Source organism: Barbatula barbatula (assembly GCF_947034865.1).
Source record: "Barbatula barbatula genome assembly, chromosome: 20".
NCBI lineage: Eukaryota > Metazoa > Chordata > Actinopteri > Cypriniformes > Nemacheilidae > Barbatula > Barbatula barbatula.
Window position 1 is genome coordinate 2,745,239 of NC_136783.1, and position 19,543 is coordinate 2,764,781.

Sequence of the window (19,543 nt, forward strand, 5' to 3'; positions counted from 1 at the left end):
CAGTACTGTCTGGTATCAAATTCTCAAACATTTCATATTCAAAGAAACCATTTGCCAGACCTCTGTGCAAACATGAATGTCTGAATTTAAAGACAGGAGCTTTCGGATACATTGAGATGTTTAACATTTTAAGGTTAGACTGAGGTGTATTGGAGGTGAGATGGGTTGGGTGTATGTTTGTGGTGGGTCAAAACCTGCGGTTAGCCTGCCACAGCAACTGCAGCTGTTTAAACAACCTTTTTTTATAAGTGGTGTAACATGTAGCCAGATAGTCTCCTGACTAAGCTGTTTTTAAGAGAAAACATGAAATAAAAAAGACTTCTTGTTTTGTGCAATAGTACTTAGAGGTGATCTATTTACATCTATATGACTTTTACTTGGCCAGTCCACTGTCAAGCTTCTAAAAGGACAAACTAAGACTTTAAACCAAGCTGTACCTTCTGATCTCTCTCGTGAAGCCAACACAGAAGTGACTTAAACTGCAATTCATCGACTGGCAGCTAGAGACTGGCTCTAAAACAAAGCAGAATCTCATTGAGCCCCATGTAAAAATGTTTACAGCCTGGTACAAAATATATTTTGGTCTATACATCTAATTTTACCTTTCATAACCACTGTGAGAAGAGTGAATTTTTTAACAACTCACCCGTTTAACTTATATTAAGTCTTAAAATTCAGCAAATTGGGTGCGTGGCCACTTGAGTGACAAGTGGTTTCAGCCAACCAGGTGCCTCCTTGCCCATTTTCGATTATCTGTGAGTGACGCATTTCTAAGTAGCCACGGCCGGCTCCGCCCACTTTTAGCTTAATAACTGCTCATCAGAAACCTACGGCTGACGTCACCGACAGTACGTCCATATTTTATACAGTCTATGCTATAAACATGTAAGAGATTATCCCAGTCAAACATAAGTGAATCTTATACATTTGTATAGAGTTTTTCTTGCTCTTTTCTCGTAATTTTGACGTTTCGCTGCTATTTCTCTCATCTTTTTGTTTGAACACAGATGTGGAGCAGATGGCAATTGATTGGCTAACGGGAAACTTCTACTTTGTGGACGATGTGGATGATCGAATCTTTGTATGTGATAAAGACGGTGCCACGTGTGTTACTCTGCTGGATCAAGAGCTCTATAACCCTAAAGGAATTGCTCTGGACCCCACCATGGGGTATGAACATGGGCGAAACAGACAACATGCATTCATATACACAACAACAACAATTAACACACACAACGGCATTAAGTAAGGGATGATGGAAACTAGTTTTCCTCGTGGAAGGTCTGCATTTCTTATGAGATAATACAAATCTTCAAATCAGTACTTTATGTCTAGTAATTTGGTTTAACTATTTAAATAAGTGTAATCTTGTATGTTATTTATTGGACATATTCAGATTTCATATTCATAGTTAACTATGGGGTCATGCATGTGCGTGTCCGATTAGATGGTCTACATGCTGTTAATTTGGCTATCAAACTGTGCCATTTACAGTATCTTAATCTTACTTGACACAGAAAGGTTTTCTTCACTGACTACGGGCAGATCCCAAAGGTGGAACGCTGTGACATGGATGGGCAAAACCGGACGAAACTTGTGGACAGTAAAATCGTTTTTCCCCACGGCATCACACTTGACCTGGTCAACAGGTTGGTCTACTGGGCTGATGCCTATCTGGACTACATCGAAGTAGTGGATTATGAGGGCAAGAACAGACACACCATCATTCAAGGTCTACTGGTAAGGATATCAGGGCAAAAGTCAAAGAAACTGAAAAATGTTGTGTTAAAGGGATAGTTCAACCAAATGTTACAATCCTGTCATTGTTTAACTCACTCTCTAGTTGTTCAAATGTAACAATTTCGGAGAAAGATATTTGGACAAATTGCCGTAACCAAACAATTCTTGGACCCAATTGACTGCCATAGTAGGAAAAATGACAATGGTGGTAGTCATGTTTGGGTTCCTAAACTCTTTAAAATGTCTTCTTTTGTTTATAAAGTAATTTTTCCAAGAGCTGTTTGGTGACAAGCATTCTTCCAAATATCTTTCACTGCGTTTATCAGAACAAAGACATTTACACAGATTTAGAACAACTCGAAGGTGAATAAATGATGACAACTATCCCTTTAAGCAATGGTGTAGTTCACGACATGTGCTTCTTGCAAAAAAAGAAAACATGACCATTATTTTTTTAAATGAGATGCTCTATGGCAGGAGTTACTGACAGACAATGATCTCATACACCATGTTGACACACTTTCCCACCGTCCATCCATTAATCTGTCCATCAAACATCTATATCACCAACTGTACACATTAAATCCAATGAGATGTAGGAGTTTCTCTGGTATCGAGCTGTATAATGTGTGTAATGTGATAAATGCTTTTGATAGATTGAATAGACAGCTGTGTTTCATTACAGCTATTGAGTCATCTTATTGAAGCTGTGTTTCTGTAAACATATTAGTCTCTGCTTGAGTTATGGCTATCATTTAGCTGCCCGCCCCAAAGGCAGAACCATGTGTTTATGTATCACAGTCAGTTATATAACTGGATAGATGGAAATCCTGTTTGTTCTTTCTTGTTATCCCAATAGATTGAGCATCTTTACAGGCTCACCGTGTTTGAGAACTATCTGTATGCCACGAATTCAGACAATGCCAACATGCAGCCAAAAACCAGTGTGATACGTGTGAATCGCTTTAACAGTTCAGACTATCAGGTGGTCACCCGTGTGGACAAGGGTGGAGCTCTGCATGTGTACCACCAGAGACGTCAGCCCCCTGGTATTAAAACCATTTATTGCTCAAATTGAACGTTTTTCATGTGAAATCAGTACACTAAAGTCAAGCTTCACATAATCTCAGACTGATCTTCTGCTGTCTTCTGCAGTACGGAGTCACGCCTGTGAGCCGGATCAGTTTGGAAAAGCCGGAGGCTGTTCAGACATCTGTCTTCTGGGTAACAGCCACAAGAGCCGGACGTGTCGCTGTCGCTCTGGATTCAGTCTGGGCAGCGATGGCAAATCGTGCAAAAGTGAGTGACATCACAGCCATTCAGCTTCTTCGCTTACCAATCCACTAGTTAATGAAATAGTTTGGTTAACCCATTACAATCAAACTATTCACTAAACTTAGATTTTTCATTTGCCTTTTGCTTATACTTTCGAAGGGAAAGTTCACCCAAAATGAAAAATGTTGTCTTTATTTACTCATACGTTTTATTTTTAACTATTATTTAAACCCCCTATAGCTTTCTTTGTTCTTTGAAATCAAAGCTGAGATTTATTCTATTGTTGTTGGGTTTTTGTTACAGTGGAAGTGGATGGTGACCGCCTCTTAGAGGAGTAAACAGTGTTGTTTGAGTATATCCTCGAACAAATAGAAAGGGAACAGATTGAAACTAATAATTGATTTAATTCCAGTTTCTCACTCAACCTTTTGTTTGCTTTCAGGACAATTGCAATATCATCACATGTTACCGGAAGTTAAAGCAAAAAATTAATGTCTGTAACCCACTCCTGACGTAAACACTAAAAGCTAACAGTTTTGAACACCATGGGGTGCTGAATTACCTGAATTAAATATTTTTGAGTCTTTTGTCCTACGGTGGACAATTTTCTGTGCACATTATTAAAGGGATGATGAATTAAGACATCAATTTTAACCCAAGCTTTTGTTATATAAGAGACTCCAAATAAGTTTACTACACAAACTGCTATCCAATTTTTTTGCCTCCAAGTCTTCAATGCGCCACGCCCATAAAACAGAGCGTTTGTCGAGCTGGCCTCAACACCCGGGTAGAAGATGGCCCATTACTTCTTGATTTTGATGTTTTCTAATGTAAAAATCAGACAAACTTCATTGTAGACCTCAGACAATAGTATAAAATAATAAACGGCCCGTTTAGAACACCTTTAAAAAAACTTTTGTTTTTGTCAACTTTAATCTAAATGTACAGTAATAATTTACTACCTTTTTTTCAATCCTTGTTAAAAAAAATTCTGTTACAATTCAAAATATTGAATTAATAATTTATATTTGATTTGAACAATTTTATTCCATATACATATATAAGCTGTTTGTATATATTAGCATAATTACAGTGTAACTTTCCCTCTCACCCGGTATATGTTCATATCAATTTCCCAGAGCCGGAGCATGAGTTATTCCTGGTGTATGGGAAGGGTCGTCCTGGTGTTATCCGAGGGATGGACATCAAACCTAAAGTTCAGGATGAATACATGATCCCAATTGAAAACCTGATGAACCCTCGAGCTCTGGACTTCCACGCTCAGAGTAACTTCATCTACTTTGCTGATGCCACCAGTTACCTGATTGGACGGCAGAAGATCGATGGCACAGAGAGAGACATCATCCTTAAAGAAGGTTCAGAAGTGTTCAGTTTTCTGTGAGTCATTGCTGTTTGTTTGTGCGGTCATGATGCATTATGCTCTGTTTTCTACCGTTCTTCAGGTATTCACACTGTTGAGGGTATCGCTGTAGACTGGATGGCCAATAATCTTTACTGGACAGATGATGGTCCTAAGAAGACTATCAGTGTTGCTCGTTTGGAGAAAGCTTCTCAGACCAAAAAGACTCTTATTGAGGGCAAGATGACCCATCCCAGAGCTATCGTGGTGGACCCTCGGAATGGGTGAGCTCTAGATCTTCAGAGTTTGACTGGCACTGGTACTTTTCCCAGTAGGCTTTTGAAATCAGTTTATTTTAGGGCTGTCAAAGCTAAATGTATTATTTATATTAGGAAACAATTGCTGCGTCCCAATTCGCACAAGATCTGTCCTTAATAGTATTCAAAAGTAGAAAAAGTGTGTCCCAAATTGTAGTATGTTTAAAAATAAAAATTTGCAGTGCATAATGATGCACACTCTGACGACTTATTAACCACAACTCAGTGCTAGTTGGCAGAGTTTAGTGACACTCCACTGCATTATTCAAATTTAATAACCGATGCATCACTAAATTAATAAATATAACTATAGAGTTCACATTACATATGAAACAATGAATGAATAAATCAATTGAAAGAAGAGCTGTATTTTCATGTGTTTGACAGCTAATGGGCACAATGTTGTCTAGGCAACAACGTCAACTTCCGTTTCCTGTTAGCATGTCCCAGTGCGTGCATATTGTTTTGCTACACACTAAAATGTATATACTTTTCATAGCAAAAACAGCACACACGTTTAGTGCATAGTACAAGTAGGCGAATTGGGACGCAGCGCATGTCACACCACCAGCAACTGGCAGCGGCATGATCTCATTCATTTCAATGGTAGCTTAGCAACATCCGGCGACATGAGCTGTAGTGACCGTTACAGTCAGGAAGTGGGCGTGTCTAGCGACATGACAAAGTTGAGAATTGCTCAACTTTATGCAATTATAAGCAATAACCAATAGGAGAAAAGAAACAGAGCTCACGTCATCCATCTCTCGTCAGTCAACTGTGACTAGCGCAACCAAGGCTAGGAACGACCTCTATTCATAAATATAAAGATTCGCATCATCTGTTTTTATGGGCAGCTATAGTATACGTAGGTCATCCGTCATATTGGAACAGAGGAGTCGGTCGTTAACTTTCAAAATCTTGCTGACTGTGCATGATTATAAAACATATTTATGTTTGTGTAAACTCGAACATTATATCTGCAATACCAACACTTGACAACAACGAAAGTTTATCCCATTTTTCGGGAATTTAAATCCTGTGGTTTTCATGCCATTAGGGCGTTCTTGTCAACTGTGAGTGATGTCAGTGGACTGCTCCAAGATGGCGGACATGTCTACGTGCGTGAAGCGCTTGAATGCGGCATCTAGTTATATATATCTATGCTTGTAATGACCTCGTAGCAAAATACTTAGCGGTGTGTACACAGCTTTAGAATGAGCTATTTCTATCTACATATTCCACTGGTGAAGGGAGCTGTTGGTTGGAATTCAAAACCTCACTGCTAGATGCCGCTAAATTTCAAACAAAGGTTTTGTGCTCATACAATGCAAGTCAATGGGAGACATGTGTTGTTTGGTTACCGACATCCAAATTTGTGATCCGTACACTAGAGGACAAAAAGTCAAGCAGGTTTGGAATGACAAACATGGGTAACTTATTTTTGATGGACTATCCCTTTAAGAATGTTCCTAACCCCAGCAACCCAGGATTTTAGCATTATCTCTCAACGTTATCCTTAAATCCCCAAATCTGATGGTAGGAATGTTGGATTACATTTTTGTTTTAGGTCCAACCATGTTATTCATCCAGAAACATATCATGTTCTTTAGTGAAAAAACACACAACCAGAGCATGGAGCAGAACGGAAGGGTCCTTAAAATCAACTATTCCTACATAACACAGTAAAAGTGATGCCTTTCACAGAGTACTGCAGGCCATACCACAACACCAAGAACCAGTCATAACTAACCCTTTCATAAACTAAATTTTCACTCTTTCCAGCTGGATGTACTGGACTGACTGGGAAGAGGACCCAAAAGAGAGCAAGAGAGGCAAGATTGAGAGTGCCTGGATGGACGGCACCAATCGAAAAGTTCTGATATCCCATAAGACAGTTCTGTGGCCCAACGGCTTGAGTCTGGACATCCCTCAGGGGATCCTTTACTGGGTGGACGCTTATTACGATCGAATCGACATGATCTACCTCAACAACACCAGTGAACGCAAGGTGACCCTATAATGCATAGATACTGTATGTTTGGTTTTAAATTACGCTTTAGAGTGTTGATCATAGTTACATCGTTTTCTTTTTGTGTAGACGGTTTACGATGGACCTGAGCTCAGCCACGCCTTTGGCCTGTGCCATTACAAAAACTTCCTGTTCTGGAACGAGTACCGAAGTGGCAGCATATATAAACTCGACCAGGTCACCAAAACAGTCACCCTGCTACGCAATGAGCGGCCGCCCATTTTTGAAATTCGCATGTATGATCCTCAGCAGCAACTAGGTGAAAATATGCTTCCAATTTATTCGGTTTTATTTTCTGTAGATCTGTATATTTTGCCGTTCTATCTATAAGCACTTATAGATATAAAGGCAAAGTAAAGCATAACAAAACACAATCTTACTGTTACGACACAGATGTTACGGCAAAGTAGTTTATTACATTTATTTTATTGACATTATTTTGCTATACACTAATATTGCGTAGCAACATAAACTGGATTTCAAAATTCGAAATCTAAACGTATGTAATCAAATGAATACAGCCTGTCATCATCCATGTTTGATGAGTAACATTCATGAGGTGCAGAACATACATCGAATGAGTCAGCTGCGACCTTGCAGAAATACAAACCGTTGCTCGTCGCACAGCCCTGTCACGGCTGGTTTGGACAAAACCTTGGATTAACATGGAAAAGATACCTTTTATTTCGTGTTGCGGCGGCGTGTTTGGTTAGGACACAGTGTTATACTATGATTTGTATGATTGTATTTTTGGCAACATACAGTAGATGTGCAACAATGTATTCATTTGCAGTTGCCTTTGTGTGAGATGTCATTCATATTTGTGTTCTTTACAGGCAGCAATATGTGTCGAGCGAATAACGGTGGCTGCAGCAGTTTGTGTTTGGCCACACCCACTGGCCGGTCATGTGCCTGTGCTGAGGACCAATTACTGGATCCCTCAGACAACACTAGCTGTAAAGGTAACAAGCATATGCATAAATGTGATTTTAAACTAATTTTAAACAGCTTTAAATGCAACAGAGTAACTTAAGATGTAATTCATCTGATGTCAGCCTTTGTCATTAACCCTTTTGTGTCTGACAAGAAAAGAAGGTCCACTCGCAGACGTGCTTCTTGCTTAGAGGACATATTTTAATATATATTTATAGATATGGTTATAGAAATATACACTTTGCACTTCTTACTGTAGGTAACTCTATCTTTAAGAGTGCATATTGTGGAATTAATGATGACCATGGTGAGAAATGTGCAGAAATGCAGAATTCGAGTTTGTTCAGGACTGAAAAAGAACAATATCGAACCAAGTGTGACAGAATAAAGAAAAAAAGTGCTTAACAATGCATTATTGCAAACCTGTAGATTCTGGCTGACTATGATACTATCATCAGAAATCAACCTCAGGCACTTTCTGGATCTAAATTTATTTTTGGTCAGATTGATTCTGGACATTAGCGTAATTATTCAATGTGTCCCCTACAGCAAACCCCTCATACATACCCCCACCACAGTGCCAGCCCGGAGAGTTCGCCTGTAAGAATAACCGATGTATTCAGGAACGTTGGAAATGTGATGGAGACAACGACTGTCTGGACAACAGTGACGAGAGCGCTGAACTGTGCCGTAAGAAAGAGATGCTGGTCATTAAGTTTAACTGTAGACTGGCAATATTAAAGAAACACTAAAGTTCTTTCACAGTCAGCTGTTAGGGTATTCAGCAACTTTTACCAATTCTTTATAAATTCTAGATTTTTTTCACACATTTAACATTTAGGTAACACTTTACAATAAGGTTGTATTTGTCTACATTAGTTAAAGCATTAGCATGAACTAACAATAAGCAGCAGCATATAAAATATTTAAATACTGTGGTCGATTATGAACCCAAGGTGACTGCTGTGTCTAAAGTCAGAAATGTAAATCCACATTTACCACATACACACATGGGCGCCCACACGCATGTACTGTATGACCCTTATCATCTGTGTGTCTGTAGATCAACACACATGTCCTGCAGACCGATTCAAGTGTCACAATAATCGTTGTATCCCCACGCGCTGGCTGTGTGACGGAGACAATGATTGCGGTAATGATGAGGACGAGTCCAACACCACATGCTCAGGTATACACACACCTCAACACCTCACATTCACTAAGCCATGCTGCTTACACAGGTGATGCAGGATCGAATCTGTACTGTCTCTAATAAAAGAGGGTTACAAATAAACAACACACCCTAATAATAATAATCATTTTCACAGCATGTTTTTTTGCGAAAGATATATTTTTATTTTGAAAGATTTTTAATCCATAGCACCTTTTACAATGTGCATTGTTGCAATGCACCTTTACAGATTAAATTCTTCTTCTTCATCGGTTCCCTTGTCATGGGGTGTTCCCCAAGGGTCCATTTTAGGCCCTCTCCTTTTTTCACTCTACATGCTGCCCCTGGGTGCCATTTTTAAGAAATATAAGATCTGCTGACGATACACAATTCTATCTTCCAGCAAAAACTGTAGCAACTCGCTAGACTTGCTTGTTGGTTGTTTTGAGAAGATAAAATGCTGGATGGCTAATCTTTTTTGGCAATTAAACGAAAGCAAAAGTGAAATTCTGATTTTAGGCCATCCTAGGTCTACATCTGTTTTAAATTTGGGTTTTCTCTCTGCGAGTGTTCAACCTCATGTAAGACATCTTGGGGTTTGATTCGTTATTAAACTTTGAGAAACAAATTAGTACAGTAGTTAAGGGCAGTTTCTTCCATTTGAGATCAATGTTAAATTAAAACAACGCTAAATAAAGCCCCATGAAGATTTTGAGGAGGTAATCCACGCTCTCACAACATCACGCTTAGACTACTGTAACTCCCTTAATTGTGGTCTCCCTCGAACTGCGATCTCTCGCCTACAAATTGTCCAAAGTTATATAGCTAGGCTTCGTACTGGAACAGAAAAGAGGGATCACATCTCTCAAACTCTTGCGTCTTTACACTGGCTTCCTGTTCAGTTCCGAATTGATTTTAAAATGGCTGTTTTTGTGTAGAAGCCTTTATCTGGCCTGGCACCAAAAAACATTAGTGACCTTCCAATTCTTTTCAGAGAGCACTTAGGTCTAGTAATCAGCTTCTCTTAACTGTCCCACGTTGTAAACTCAAGGATAGTCCGGCCTTCTCAGCCTAAACTTTGGAATTGTTTGCCTGTAAACGTGAGGCTTTCTGCTTCACTTGCCAGTTTTAAATGCCTTCTTAAATCTTGTTTTTAGCTTTTGATGAAAATTTTGTTATTAGGGTTTTATTTTCTATATGTTTCGGTTGGTTTTATATTTGCTGTGCTCATTGTCATATGAGGTTTATAAGTTGTGTTTATTGTCATATGAGGTTTTATTTTGATTGGAGTTTTATTTTACATCACTTTGGCGCAACTTTGGTTGTTTTAAATGTGCTTACGTAATACATTTTGACTTGACCATAAATTGACTAGAGTCAAGAATGTTACAGGAAAAATATAAAAGTAATGTAATGGTACGATTATGATATAAATTTTTTTAAAATGTCATCATGTAGTTATAAGTGCAACTCTGGCAAAGTACAGTCCAAGGGTGCCATTATTACTGTGAAGGGTTATTACAAGACACGTGCTCTGCATGATGCTGCATTTGGTCTTGTTTCGTTTCTACGTGTAACAATATTCCATTGCCAATATTCTGTGTCATGTAGCAAAAATGTAGCGAAAACACATCTGTATATGATACAGCATGCATTTCTCAAACATTTTCCTCACATCACTCAGCACACTCTGCAGTGGTCAATCCCAGACGGCTTGACCTTTAGTGAAGTGTCTAGGCAACAACAATGAGCTCAGATAACTGGAACTTGTAATTGTCATCTGGTATTGTGTTAATGTCGTCTGAAAAGGCCAGCTGAAATAGTTTCTGTGGTTGACTTGAGCTGTGATGTTCAGTCTTCAGTCTTGACCTTCTGCTAAACTCAGCTGAAATGGGCTCCAGACAGCCGTATACATCACACATGAGAGATGTGCCTTGTTCTGAGCTCTCAGACAAACTCTTGCATTAGATTTGACTTCATGACTAAAATGTATGGTGCCTTTAATTTAGATCTCATCTATTTAAAACACATGGCCAGCTAAGATGCTGCGTCTGAAAGACTTCTCTTTTAAATGGCCCAAAGGCTTTTATTGTTTTTTTATTGGACATAAATTGGTTGACAAAGACTGTAAATCTTAAACGCATATATCTGCTCAAAGTTGTCATTTTGTAAATGGTTCAGATCCGATTTTCTCTTTCAGCTCGAACCTGTCCTCCAAACCAGTACTCGTGTGCCAGCGGCCGCTGTATACCCGCCGCATGGACATGTGACCTGGATGACGACTGCGGTGACCGCTCGGATGAGCCTGCGTCCTGTGGTAAACCACTCTCCTTTATGGTACTGCCAACTTACCGATTTTCATTCAACTGTGTTGATTTATTAACATGCATGTTATTTTTTTGTCAGCATACCCAACGTGTTTCCCGCTCACTCAGTTCACATGTAATAACGGACGCTGTATCAACATCAACTGGCGCTGTGATAACGGTGAGAAGGCGAAATGTTTGTCATCTTTTGTGTTTTCCTTTGTCTTTTGTTCACCAGAATGAGCAGATTTCCCTCATTTGTGTTTGTTGTTCATGTCATGTGTGTTTTGTGTAACGTCATTTCCTCTTCTCTGTGCCATTTGCCCCTCCCTCTTTTGTCACATGGGCTGTGTGTTGCAGAAAAGGATTGTGGGGACGGCTCTGATGAGTTCAATTGTCCGAACCCGACCGGTTAGTGCATAGATCAACATGCACCAGAGCGTTATTTGTGTTATAACTTTACATTTGATTGCACAGGGTTTAGGCCAGTCTAAAATACCTGCAGATATTTACCTTTTCTCAAATGTGTTTTATATTTGAGTGGACATATTTCCTTTTAGAATTACTTCAATCAGAGAAATTTGAAAACCTGCTTGAAAACTTGAACTAACACATTCCTAACAGGTCATTTAGTGTTGAATGTACATTTCCAGTGGTGCATGTGTGATCTATGCAGTTTCTGTGATGTTTATTCATTTTCTATTTTCTATTTATTACAAGTGTATGACTGAATGAGTTTTGCCCATTTTCTAAAATATTGATAAGTGATACAGATCTTTGTTCTGTTTGCATAAATCATATCATACATTGCATTATGCATGTTAAAATCATTTATTATAAATTTAATTTAATTCAAGCAGTCAATATTGAAAATTAAATGCCACATGCATAATGTAATGTTATACCTAACAAATTGAGACATTCTTAAAACAATGCATTTATTTTTGAAGCAGAATGTCAGAGAATATAGCTTGAATTAAGTTCGTTTTTCATGTTGTTTCACAAATATTTCTCGGAAAGTCTTTCCTTTTTAAGTTTAAAGTGATCTTCTTTGATCGTGCTTGATCTTTTTGCATCTGCACATTTTTGACAATGCATGCTCTTCCAGACAATGACTGTGGTGATAACAGCGACGAAGCCGGCTGCAGTCATTCATGTTCCAGCGCGCAGTTTAAATGCAACAGCGGCCGCTGCATTCCCGACTACTGGACTTGTGACGGAGACAATGATTGTGGTGACTACAGCGACGAGACTCACGCCAACTGCACTAACCAAGGTGAGTTTTCATGTAATGTGGCCCAGGGGCGCAATCAGAATTGTATTCCAGGGTACGCACAGAATCCCTCACATATACAAATACCAAATACTCAAGAAATGCCACAAAATTATTAAAGCGGCCCTAACTCAACAGTTTCTGTATATCTCATGTAAATCTTGAGTACTTACAGAATAGTATCATACCCTTCAAATATCAGTAGAGTCTTTAGTTTGGTCAAATTTATAAAAGACAGATACAGCTGTACAGTTATTTCCGAAAACATGCGACGCATGGGGGGTGAAACTAACGCATGTGCGTACACATTGCCAAGAAAACAGTTTCACTTACTGTACTTTGTGCGGTTCATGTCTAGAGTCTTTTAGCGCTACATCTATCAGTTTCAAATTATCTCCAATTCCAGCGTTATATCCACCGTTTATATAACATCAGCACCCAAATGCAGTGAACAAACAACACAGCTGAACTTCGCGAAAGTAGTGCTCTCTCTCTCCTGCACACAAGTGAAAGTGACTTGTGCGCATGCTCCTTCTCCCGCGGTCCATAGTTGATGTGTGGGCATGCTTTTCCGGGAGAATTGTCCATTAAGGGACCAGGAAAGTTGTTACGTAACGATTTTTCATTTTCGAAAAAACTTTCCGAAACTTGTACGAACACTGTGAGAGTGTATCGAGCACAGAATTACTATGTCATACATCCAACTAGTTTCTTGACAAGTTGACCATGTTAAGTATAAGAAGACAACACGTTTAACACTGTAAAGAAGTCAGAATGCATGACACACCGTTGCACCACCCTTTTAAAATAAGATAAACCGTGCTCCTCCAGGCACCTTTACTCTCCCCCAAGCACCTCATCGCTGTTCATTTTAATCTCAGAATGAAAAATTCACTAAACGATCGTTCGATGTGTGTAAGAAACAGATGGTCACTCCCACATTAAGTGATGATTGACACACGTTAACCATAGCAATGTTCTTGCGTCTCGCAGCTGTAAATAAAAATATAAGCTTGTTATTTTTCGGCTAAAGACTCGTTTCAATTCAACTCAATTCAATTTTATTTATAGCGCTCTTCACAATTTGCATTGTTCCAAAGCAGCTTTACAGGGGAAAAAAGAAAAACACAACAAATGTAAAACACAGTTCATGAATAGTTCAACTTGTTATAAAAAGTATAGTAAATAATATCTAATGTCAGCAGTTTCCCGGTGGTTTATTTTGCATATTTTGCATTAAGTGAATGCTTGGCTGAAAAGATGTGTCTTTAATCTAGATTTAAATTGGGCGAGTGTGTCTGATCCTCGAATAGTGTCGGGAAGGCTATTCCAGAGTTTGGGTGCTACGTATGAGAAAGCTCGACCCCCTTTGGTGGATTTAGTTATTCTAGGTATTATCAAAAGTCCTGATTTTTTAGATCTTAGAGAGCGTTGATGGGTTGTAGTGTGATAGAAGCTCTGTTAGGTAGGTAGGGGCTAAACCCTTTAAGGCTTTATAAGTGATTAAAAGAACTTTAAAGTCAATACGATACTTAATGGGTAGCCAGTGAAGGGTTGATAACATTGGGGTTTTGTGATCGTATTTTCTGGACCTGGTTAGAACTCTGGCGGCAGCATTCTGAACTAACTGTAGTTTGTTTATTTATGATGCAGGAAAACCACTAAGTAGAGCATTACAGTAGTCAAGTCTTGAGGTCATAAATGCAAGAATAAGCTTCTCTGCATCAGCAACACATAGAATATTGCGTAATTTGGCAACATTTCTTAGTTGGAAAAAGGCTGTTTTTGTGACATTTGAGATGTGTTTTCGAAATGACAGGTTGCTGTCTAATATAACGCCTACATCTTTTACAGTATTTGTTGGAATAACAGTACATCCTTCAACTTGCAGTTTATAATCAGAAATATTGCGTGTCCTTGGTCCGATAAGTAATATTTCTGTTTTATTAGAATTTAAAAGAAGGAAATTACAGGTCATCCAATGTTTTATATCTTCAATGCACTCTGCCAATTTGGATAGATGGGAGGAATCATCTGGTCTCGATGAGATATATAGCGGTGGAAGCTAATTCCATGTTTTTTAATAATGTTTCCGAGGGGCAGCATGTATATGGAGAACAGCACGGGTCCAAGAACCGATCCCTGAGGTAATCCATAATTTACTTGCGTTACATTTGATGATTCCCAATTTAAATAGACAAATTGATGTCTGTCTGACAAGTAAGATCTAAACCATTGTGTGCCTGTTCCTCAATACAGGTATACTTGTGTAAGCGATCTAGAAGTATGTTATGGTTTACGGTATCGAACGCAGCACTAAGGTCAAGCAGGACTAGGAGTGAGATGATTTGTCTTTCAATGTTAATTAAATAACTGCTGACAGACTTGCTGTGTTTTGTTTTTGCTCGGGAGGAGCATAACGGAGCGCTCTTTTGAAGTCTTGCCATGTTCATTTGTTTTTAGCGCTTTTTGCTTGATATTTGGACTTGAGCTCATAAAGCACTTTATTTGATAGAAATTGGCCAGTTACGGATGTGTGAGTTTTTTGGTCTTATAAAATATAACCTATTTGGATTTGTTAGGTTTGTATTTGGTTAGTCTTAGTTGGTTGTTTTTATCTATGAAGACCTGGCAACCAAGTTACTTCAGTGGATGGCTCGTTAGAGCGGCTAGCCATACACACATGTGATTAATAATCAATTAAAAATACATTAAAATAAAATAATAACTAGCACCCTCTCATGGTATGCACAGTGCGTACAGCTGCCCCTGATGTGGCCGGCCAATCAGGATGTCTTCACCAACCAATCAAAAACCCTTACTCAATGTAGGAAACAAACTGTATCATTTGTGACCTTTGGAATGTCAAAGCCATGCTAGTTGAGGTGGCTTTCACACTTGAAGTTTAATCGGAATGGGGCACGGTTCGCATGAAAAAATCGCTGCCCAAGTACAGTTCCAACTCAAAGTTCACATCAACAAAATTCTTGGCTGTGTCCTTGATCTGCCCCTTTTCCTCGAGGATGCATTGGGAGGTGACTTGTGTGAACCAGGGGTGTCTCACACGTCCTGAAAGGGAAGCAGCGGGCTGTTTGATCACCCCCTGGTGGCTGGCTGTAGTACATGTCATAAACCCCACCTTCTCCATGTAAACAAATGGGGCAGGAGCCAAACTATTAAACCTTGAGTTACCTTGAAAGCGTGAGCCTGCATTATATTCACATGCAGCGAATGCAGTCAGGGCAGCAAATAATTGGTTAAACACTAGCCACATTTACATGTATACTTTTTTGTCATTCTGAATAAAATATGTTTTGGACTGTTTACATGAGATGATATCTAACCTCATCTGGTGTTTACATGTGCCAGCGGAATGATTTTGTGGCATGCGCACATTAAGACCTATTCGCACAATACTTAGTATTACCTGGGACTTCCAGTCATGTGTAACAAATGCAGAGGTTGTCTGTGATCTTAATCTTGTGCGAATTGGCCATGTCTGTAATTTGTAAAGTAAAAGTTCCCCCGCAAATGACCTACAATATTTTGCAGAATATCAAGGTCCTGTGATAATATTAGTCCTATGCTAATCGGCATCTCTGATTTGTGCATAATTTTTTTTCAAGGTTTTATCTACTGTTCGCGAGTATTTGAGGCTATGTTGAAGTGTTTTGATAGTATATTTTTTGCTGGGTCATATCCATACCTGCCAACTCTGCCGTTTTGGCCGGGAGTCTCCCGTTTCGTAATTTATCCTGTGAAAGTTCAGCAGTACGTGTCAGCATTTGAGCCACGCGATCCTGGATCCCCCTCGGTCAGTGCGCGATCGTGGGGCTCAAATGCTGACACGTACCGCTGAACTTTTTAGTGGTTGTGCATCGCTTACAGGCATATCGCAGAACTACCTGTCCCTCCTCCTCCGAAGACATCTGTGGATGTAGCGGGTTGTATTGCTGTAATGTAGTGACCTTATTTATTTAGTTGGTCTAGTGTATTTAAGAAATATGTGGTTTCAATGAAACTCCAGTTTGATTTTGCCGCCCGTGACGCCATTTTGTATTCTGACGACCCTTGAGCTTTTGACGTGACGATATCAAGATCAGGCATGCGCATACTAACGTAGATGCAAAGTAATCGATTTCAAAACTGTAAATGGTGGAATTTTTATTTTGGTTTATTAATGGTTTAATAATTATCCCACAACTTTCAAACCGATTACACTTTAATTGCAAAAAATTCTGATCAGACCTTTAAACCGATTAAAATAGTAAAATAGAATGCTCCATGTAAACTCACCTACTGTTCTCTGAAAATATGAGGTTTGCTAACAGCAGAAAGCTGTCTGCATGTAGCGCACAGGCCATACAGTAAGACCAAGTGCCGTTTACACTGCTGCGCATAATGGCACCAAATTAATTTAAAAGAGAATAATTTTCTATCATGCGCCATGCACGTTTGTGATGATGTAAGATAGAGTCAAGCCAAGTGTCAAAGCAAAGGGGGTTTGGTTTCTCTTGTAGGGACCACTTGTAACCCCTACTTCTCTTTAGCATTTGAGGAGATCAGAAATGCTTCTGTATTGAACACACATTACACTATTTGACAAACCACCTAAGTGTTCATTTAAAACAGCAGAATTCTCAAAAGATAAGTAGTTTGCATCTCTGAAATCATTTTCATTGTAAAACCTTTGGCTTGGTTATGTTTGCCTTCTCACCTCTCACCGCACAGTCACAGGCATTGAAGCCCATTATTGATTGGCTGGAATTCCCTAAACCCTGTTTGATTGGCCGATCGGTTGAAATTGGGTTAGCAAGTTTCAGGCAAAAAAGTCGAACGGCTAATGCTAACGCTGTGGCTCTAGCGAATCCCTACACAATGACGCTTTGACTATGCGTGGCAAACTACCTGCAAAATGTCAGAAGTAAAAAAAAGAAAAAGTGTACGCCATAGACTGAAATAGAGATTTGCGTACTTGCCCACTTCAAGCACTGGTCATAGATATATATTTGTACAGTAGATGACACATTCAACCGCTTAAGACGTGTTAACGTTTACAGTCTGTGTTAGCACAGTTGTAAAGCTAGCATATTCTTATTGTATCGTGTTAGTTTTACAATTATGATGCAGGGTTGCCAGATCTGTATACAAGACCAGCCCAATGACCCAAGTCCAAATACCAAAGCTCCAATTATGCCACTCCTTTTCCTGAATATATTTTACAGACAGTGCCATTACACACAATTTATTATTGAAAACTTTATAGTACTTATTATAAGCACAGTCTGTTATCATAAATAAAATCCTCTCACCATAAGTTAATTTCACCTTTGACCTGCGAAACAGAAGCCCAGTTGTGCGGGAAAACCACAGACTGGCTGATACAGTTTTACAGAGCAGTCAAAATCAGCTTGACCAAGCAGTGTTATAATTCAATGTCATTGATTTGATGTCTTCTCAGCAACCCGTCCTCCCGGCGGCTGTCACACAGATGAATTCCAGTGTCGAATGGATGGCATGTGCATTGCTCTCCGCTGGCGTTGCGATGGAGACACAGACTGCATGGATCTGAGCGATGAGAAGAACTGCGAGGGTGTGACGCACATGTGCGATCCAGCGGTGAAGTTTGGCTGCAGGGACTCTGGTAATGAAGCAGAAAATATAGATGATGTGGTCACAATTTAACGGTCTGATGTTCTCCGACCAATCAGAAACCTAATTTTGGCTTTATTTTCGAGATCCAATCACCCATGAGCAGACTGAACAGTGATCAGCTGCTATTTTCTTTAATATACTGTATGTGAGCACAGCTGTGTATACTCTATATCTTTGCGACGTCAACCTTGACTTTACATAAAGTTTGATGTCATTGCCCATAAAGTAATAATAACAGTACTTAACGTAATAGTTGACCAGATGTTTTGTTGTGAAGGGGTATCATTTTGAGTAAGGTTTTTTTTTAATAGTGGGGTATTATGTGACAAAACCTTTCAATTTCAGATTTTTATTTTAAGCTTGATAAAGCTCATATTTATAGTTCCCAGAGCATCCTGTTAATGTATGTTTCTCTGTGTTTGTGGTGTAGCGCGGTGTATCAGTAAGGCATGGGTGTGTGATGGAGACAGCGATTGTGAAGATAAATCTGATGAAGAGAACTGTGAGGCTCTGGTGTGTAAACTCTCCCATCACGTGTGTGCGAATGACACCAACATCTGCCTGCCCGCCGATAAACTGTGTGACGGCAAAGACGATTGTCCCGACGGCTCTGATGAGAAACTCTGCGGTAAGAGTCACAACAGTTTAATGCAAATATTCATTGAGCGAGGACTCAATTAACAGCATCGTGCTGCCGCCGCCAGAATGCTGATGGAAATAAACACGCTTTCATCTAAATTCAAAACAACAGAGAGACAAGTTTATCCAAGTAACACTTCTTCTCAGTTTCTTTTGATTGTTATCAGAAATAATCTACAGGCGCTCTATTGTTTGTGAATGTGTACCGGAAGTTCAGTCGGGGTCACAAAAGTGTGCATGCGCAGTGCATGCGTTTGTTTATGTTGTTTAGATGAAACCGTCTATATTTTGTAAGCATTTTCATTTACACATTTAGCTTTTATCCACAATGTTTTACAGTGCATTTAATTCATAGTTTTATTAAGCCAATCAAACCCATGCGCATCGCACTGCTTAACAAACACTTTAATAAGTTTGAGCCAGTTTATGCATTTTTGGGTGAGCAGTGTTTGTGCATAATGTAAAAAAATTGCAGATCTAAGTAATTGTTTTTTTTCTTCAAGTGCATCTGTTTTTATTGCATTTTCTCTTGTGCTTCAGACCTGTGCTCTCTGGACAATGGTGGTTGCAGTCATAACTGTACTGTGGCACCGGGTGAGGGCATTCTGTGCTCGTGTCCGCTGGGAATGGAACTGGGCTCTGATAACAAGACATGTCAGATCCAAGGCTTCTGTGCCAAACATCTGAAGTGCAGTCAGCGTTGTGAACAAGACAAGTTCAACGTCAAGTGCTCCTGCTATGATGGCTGGGCCCTTGAACCTGACATGGAGAGCTGCATGAGCACAGGTGAGAAATAATAGAGAATACAGTTTGCACAAAAATCTAATGGACACAATGAACACAAA

General features: G+C 39.4%; 1 protein-coding gene across 1 annotated transcript in view; it reads left to right on the forward strand.

The window, feature by feature from the left end:
- Window positions 1-19,543, forward strand: part of lrp1aa (low density lipoprotein receptor-related protein 1Aa) — a 134,079-nt gene that overhangs the window by 42,922 nt on the left and 71,614 nt on the right. Inside the window, exons 7-23 of the mRNA XM_079483245.1 lie at window positions 1,008-1,170; window positions 1,518-1,740; window positions 2,600-2,789; window positions 2,896-3,039; window positions 4,155-4,391; window positions 4,479-4,659; window positions 6,475-6,700; window positions 6,791-6,980; window positions 7,558-7,683; window positions 8,204-8,344; window positions 8,718-8,843; window positions 11,026-11,142; window positions 11,232-11,312; window positions 12,240-12,407; window positions 17,866-18,048; window positions 18,490-18,687; window positions 19,239-19,484. Of these exons, the coding sequence (XP_079339371.1) occupies window positions 1,008-1,170; window positions 1,518-1,740; window positions 2,600-2,789; window positions 2,896-3,039; window positions 4,155-4,391; window positions 4,479-4,659; window positions 6,475-6,700; window positions 6,791-6,980; window positions 7,558-7,683; window positions 8,204-8,344; window positions 8,718-8,843; window positions 11,026-11,142; window positions 11,232-11,312; window positions 12,240-12,407; window positions 17,866-18,048; window positions 18,490-18,687; window positions 19,239-19,484 (2,940 nt within the window). The remainder of the gene's footprint in view (window positions 1-1,007; window positions 1,171-1,517; window positions 1,741-2,599; window positions 2,790-2,895; window positions 3,040-4,154; window positions 4,392-4,478; window positions 4,660-6,474; window positions 6,701-6,790; window positions 6,981-7,557; window positions 7,684-8,203; window positions 8,345-8,717; window positions 8,844-11,025; window positions 11,143-11,231; window positions 11,313-12,239; window positions 12,408-17,865; window positions 18,049-18,489; window positions 18,688-19,238; window positions 19,485-19,543) is intronic.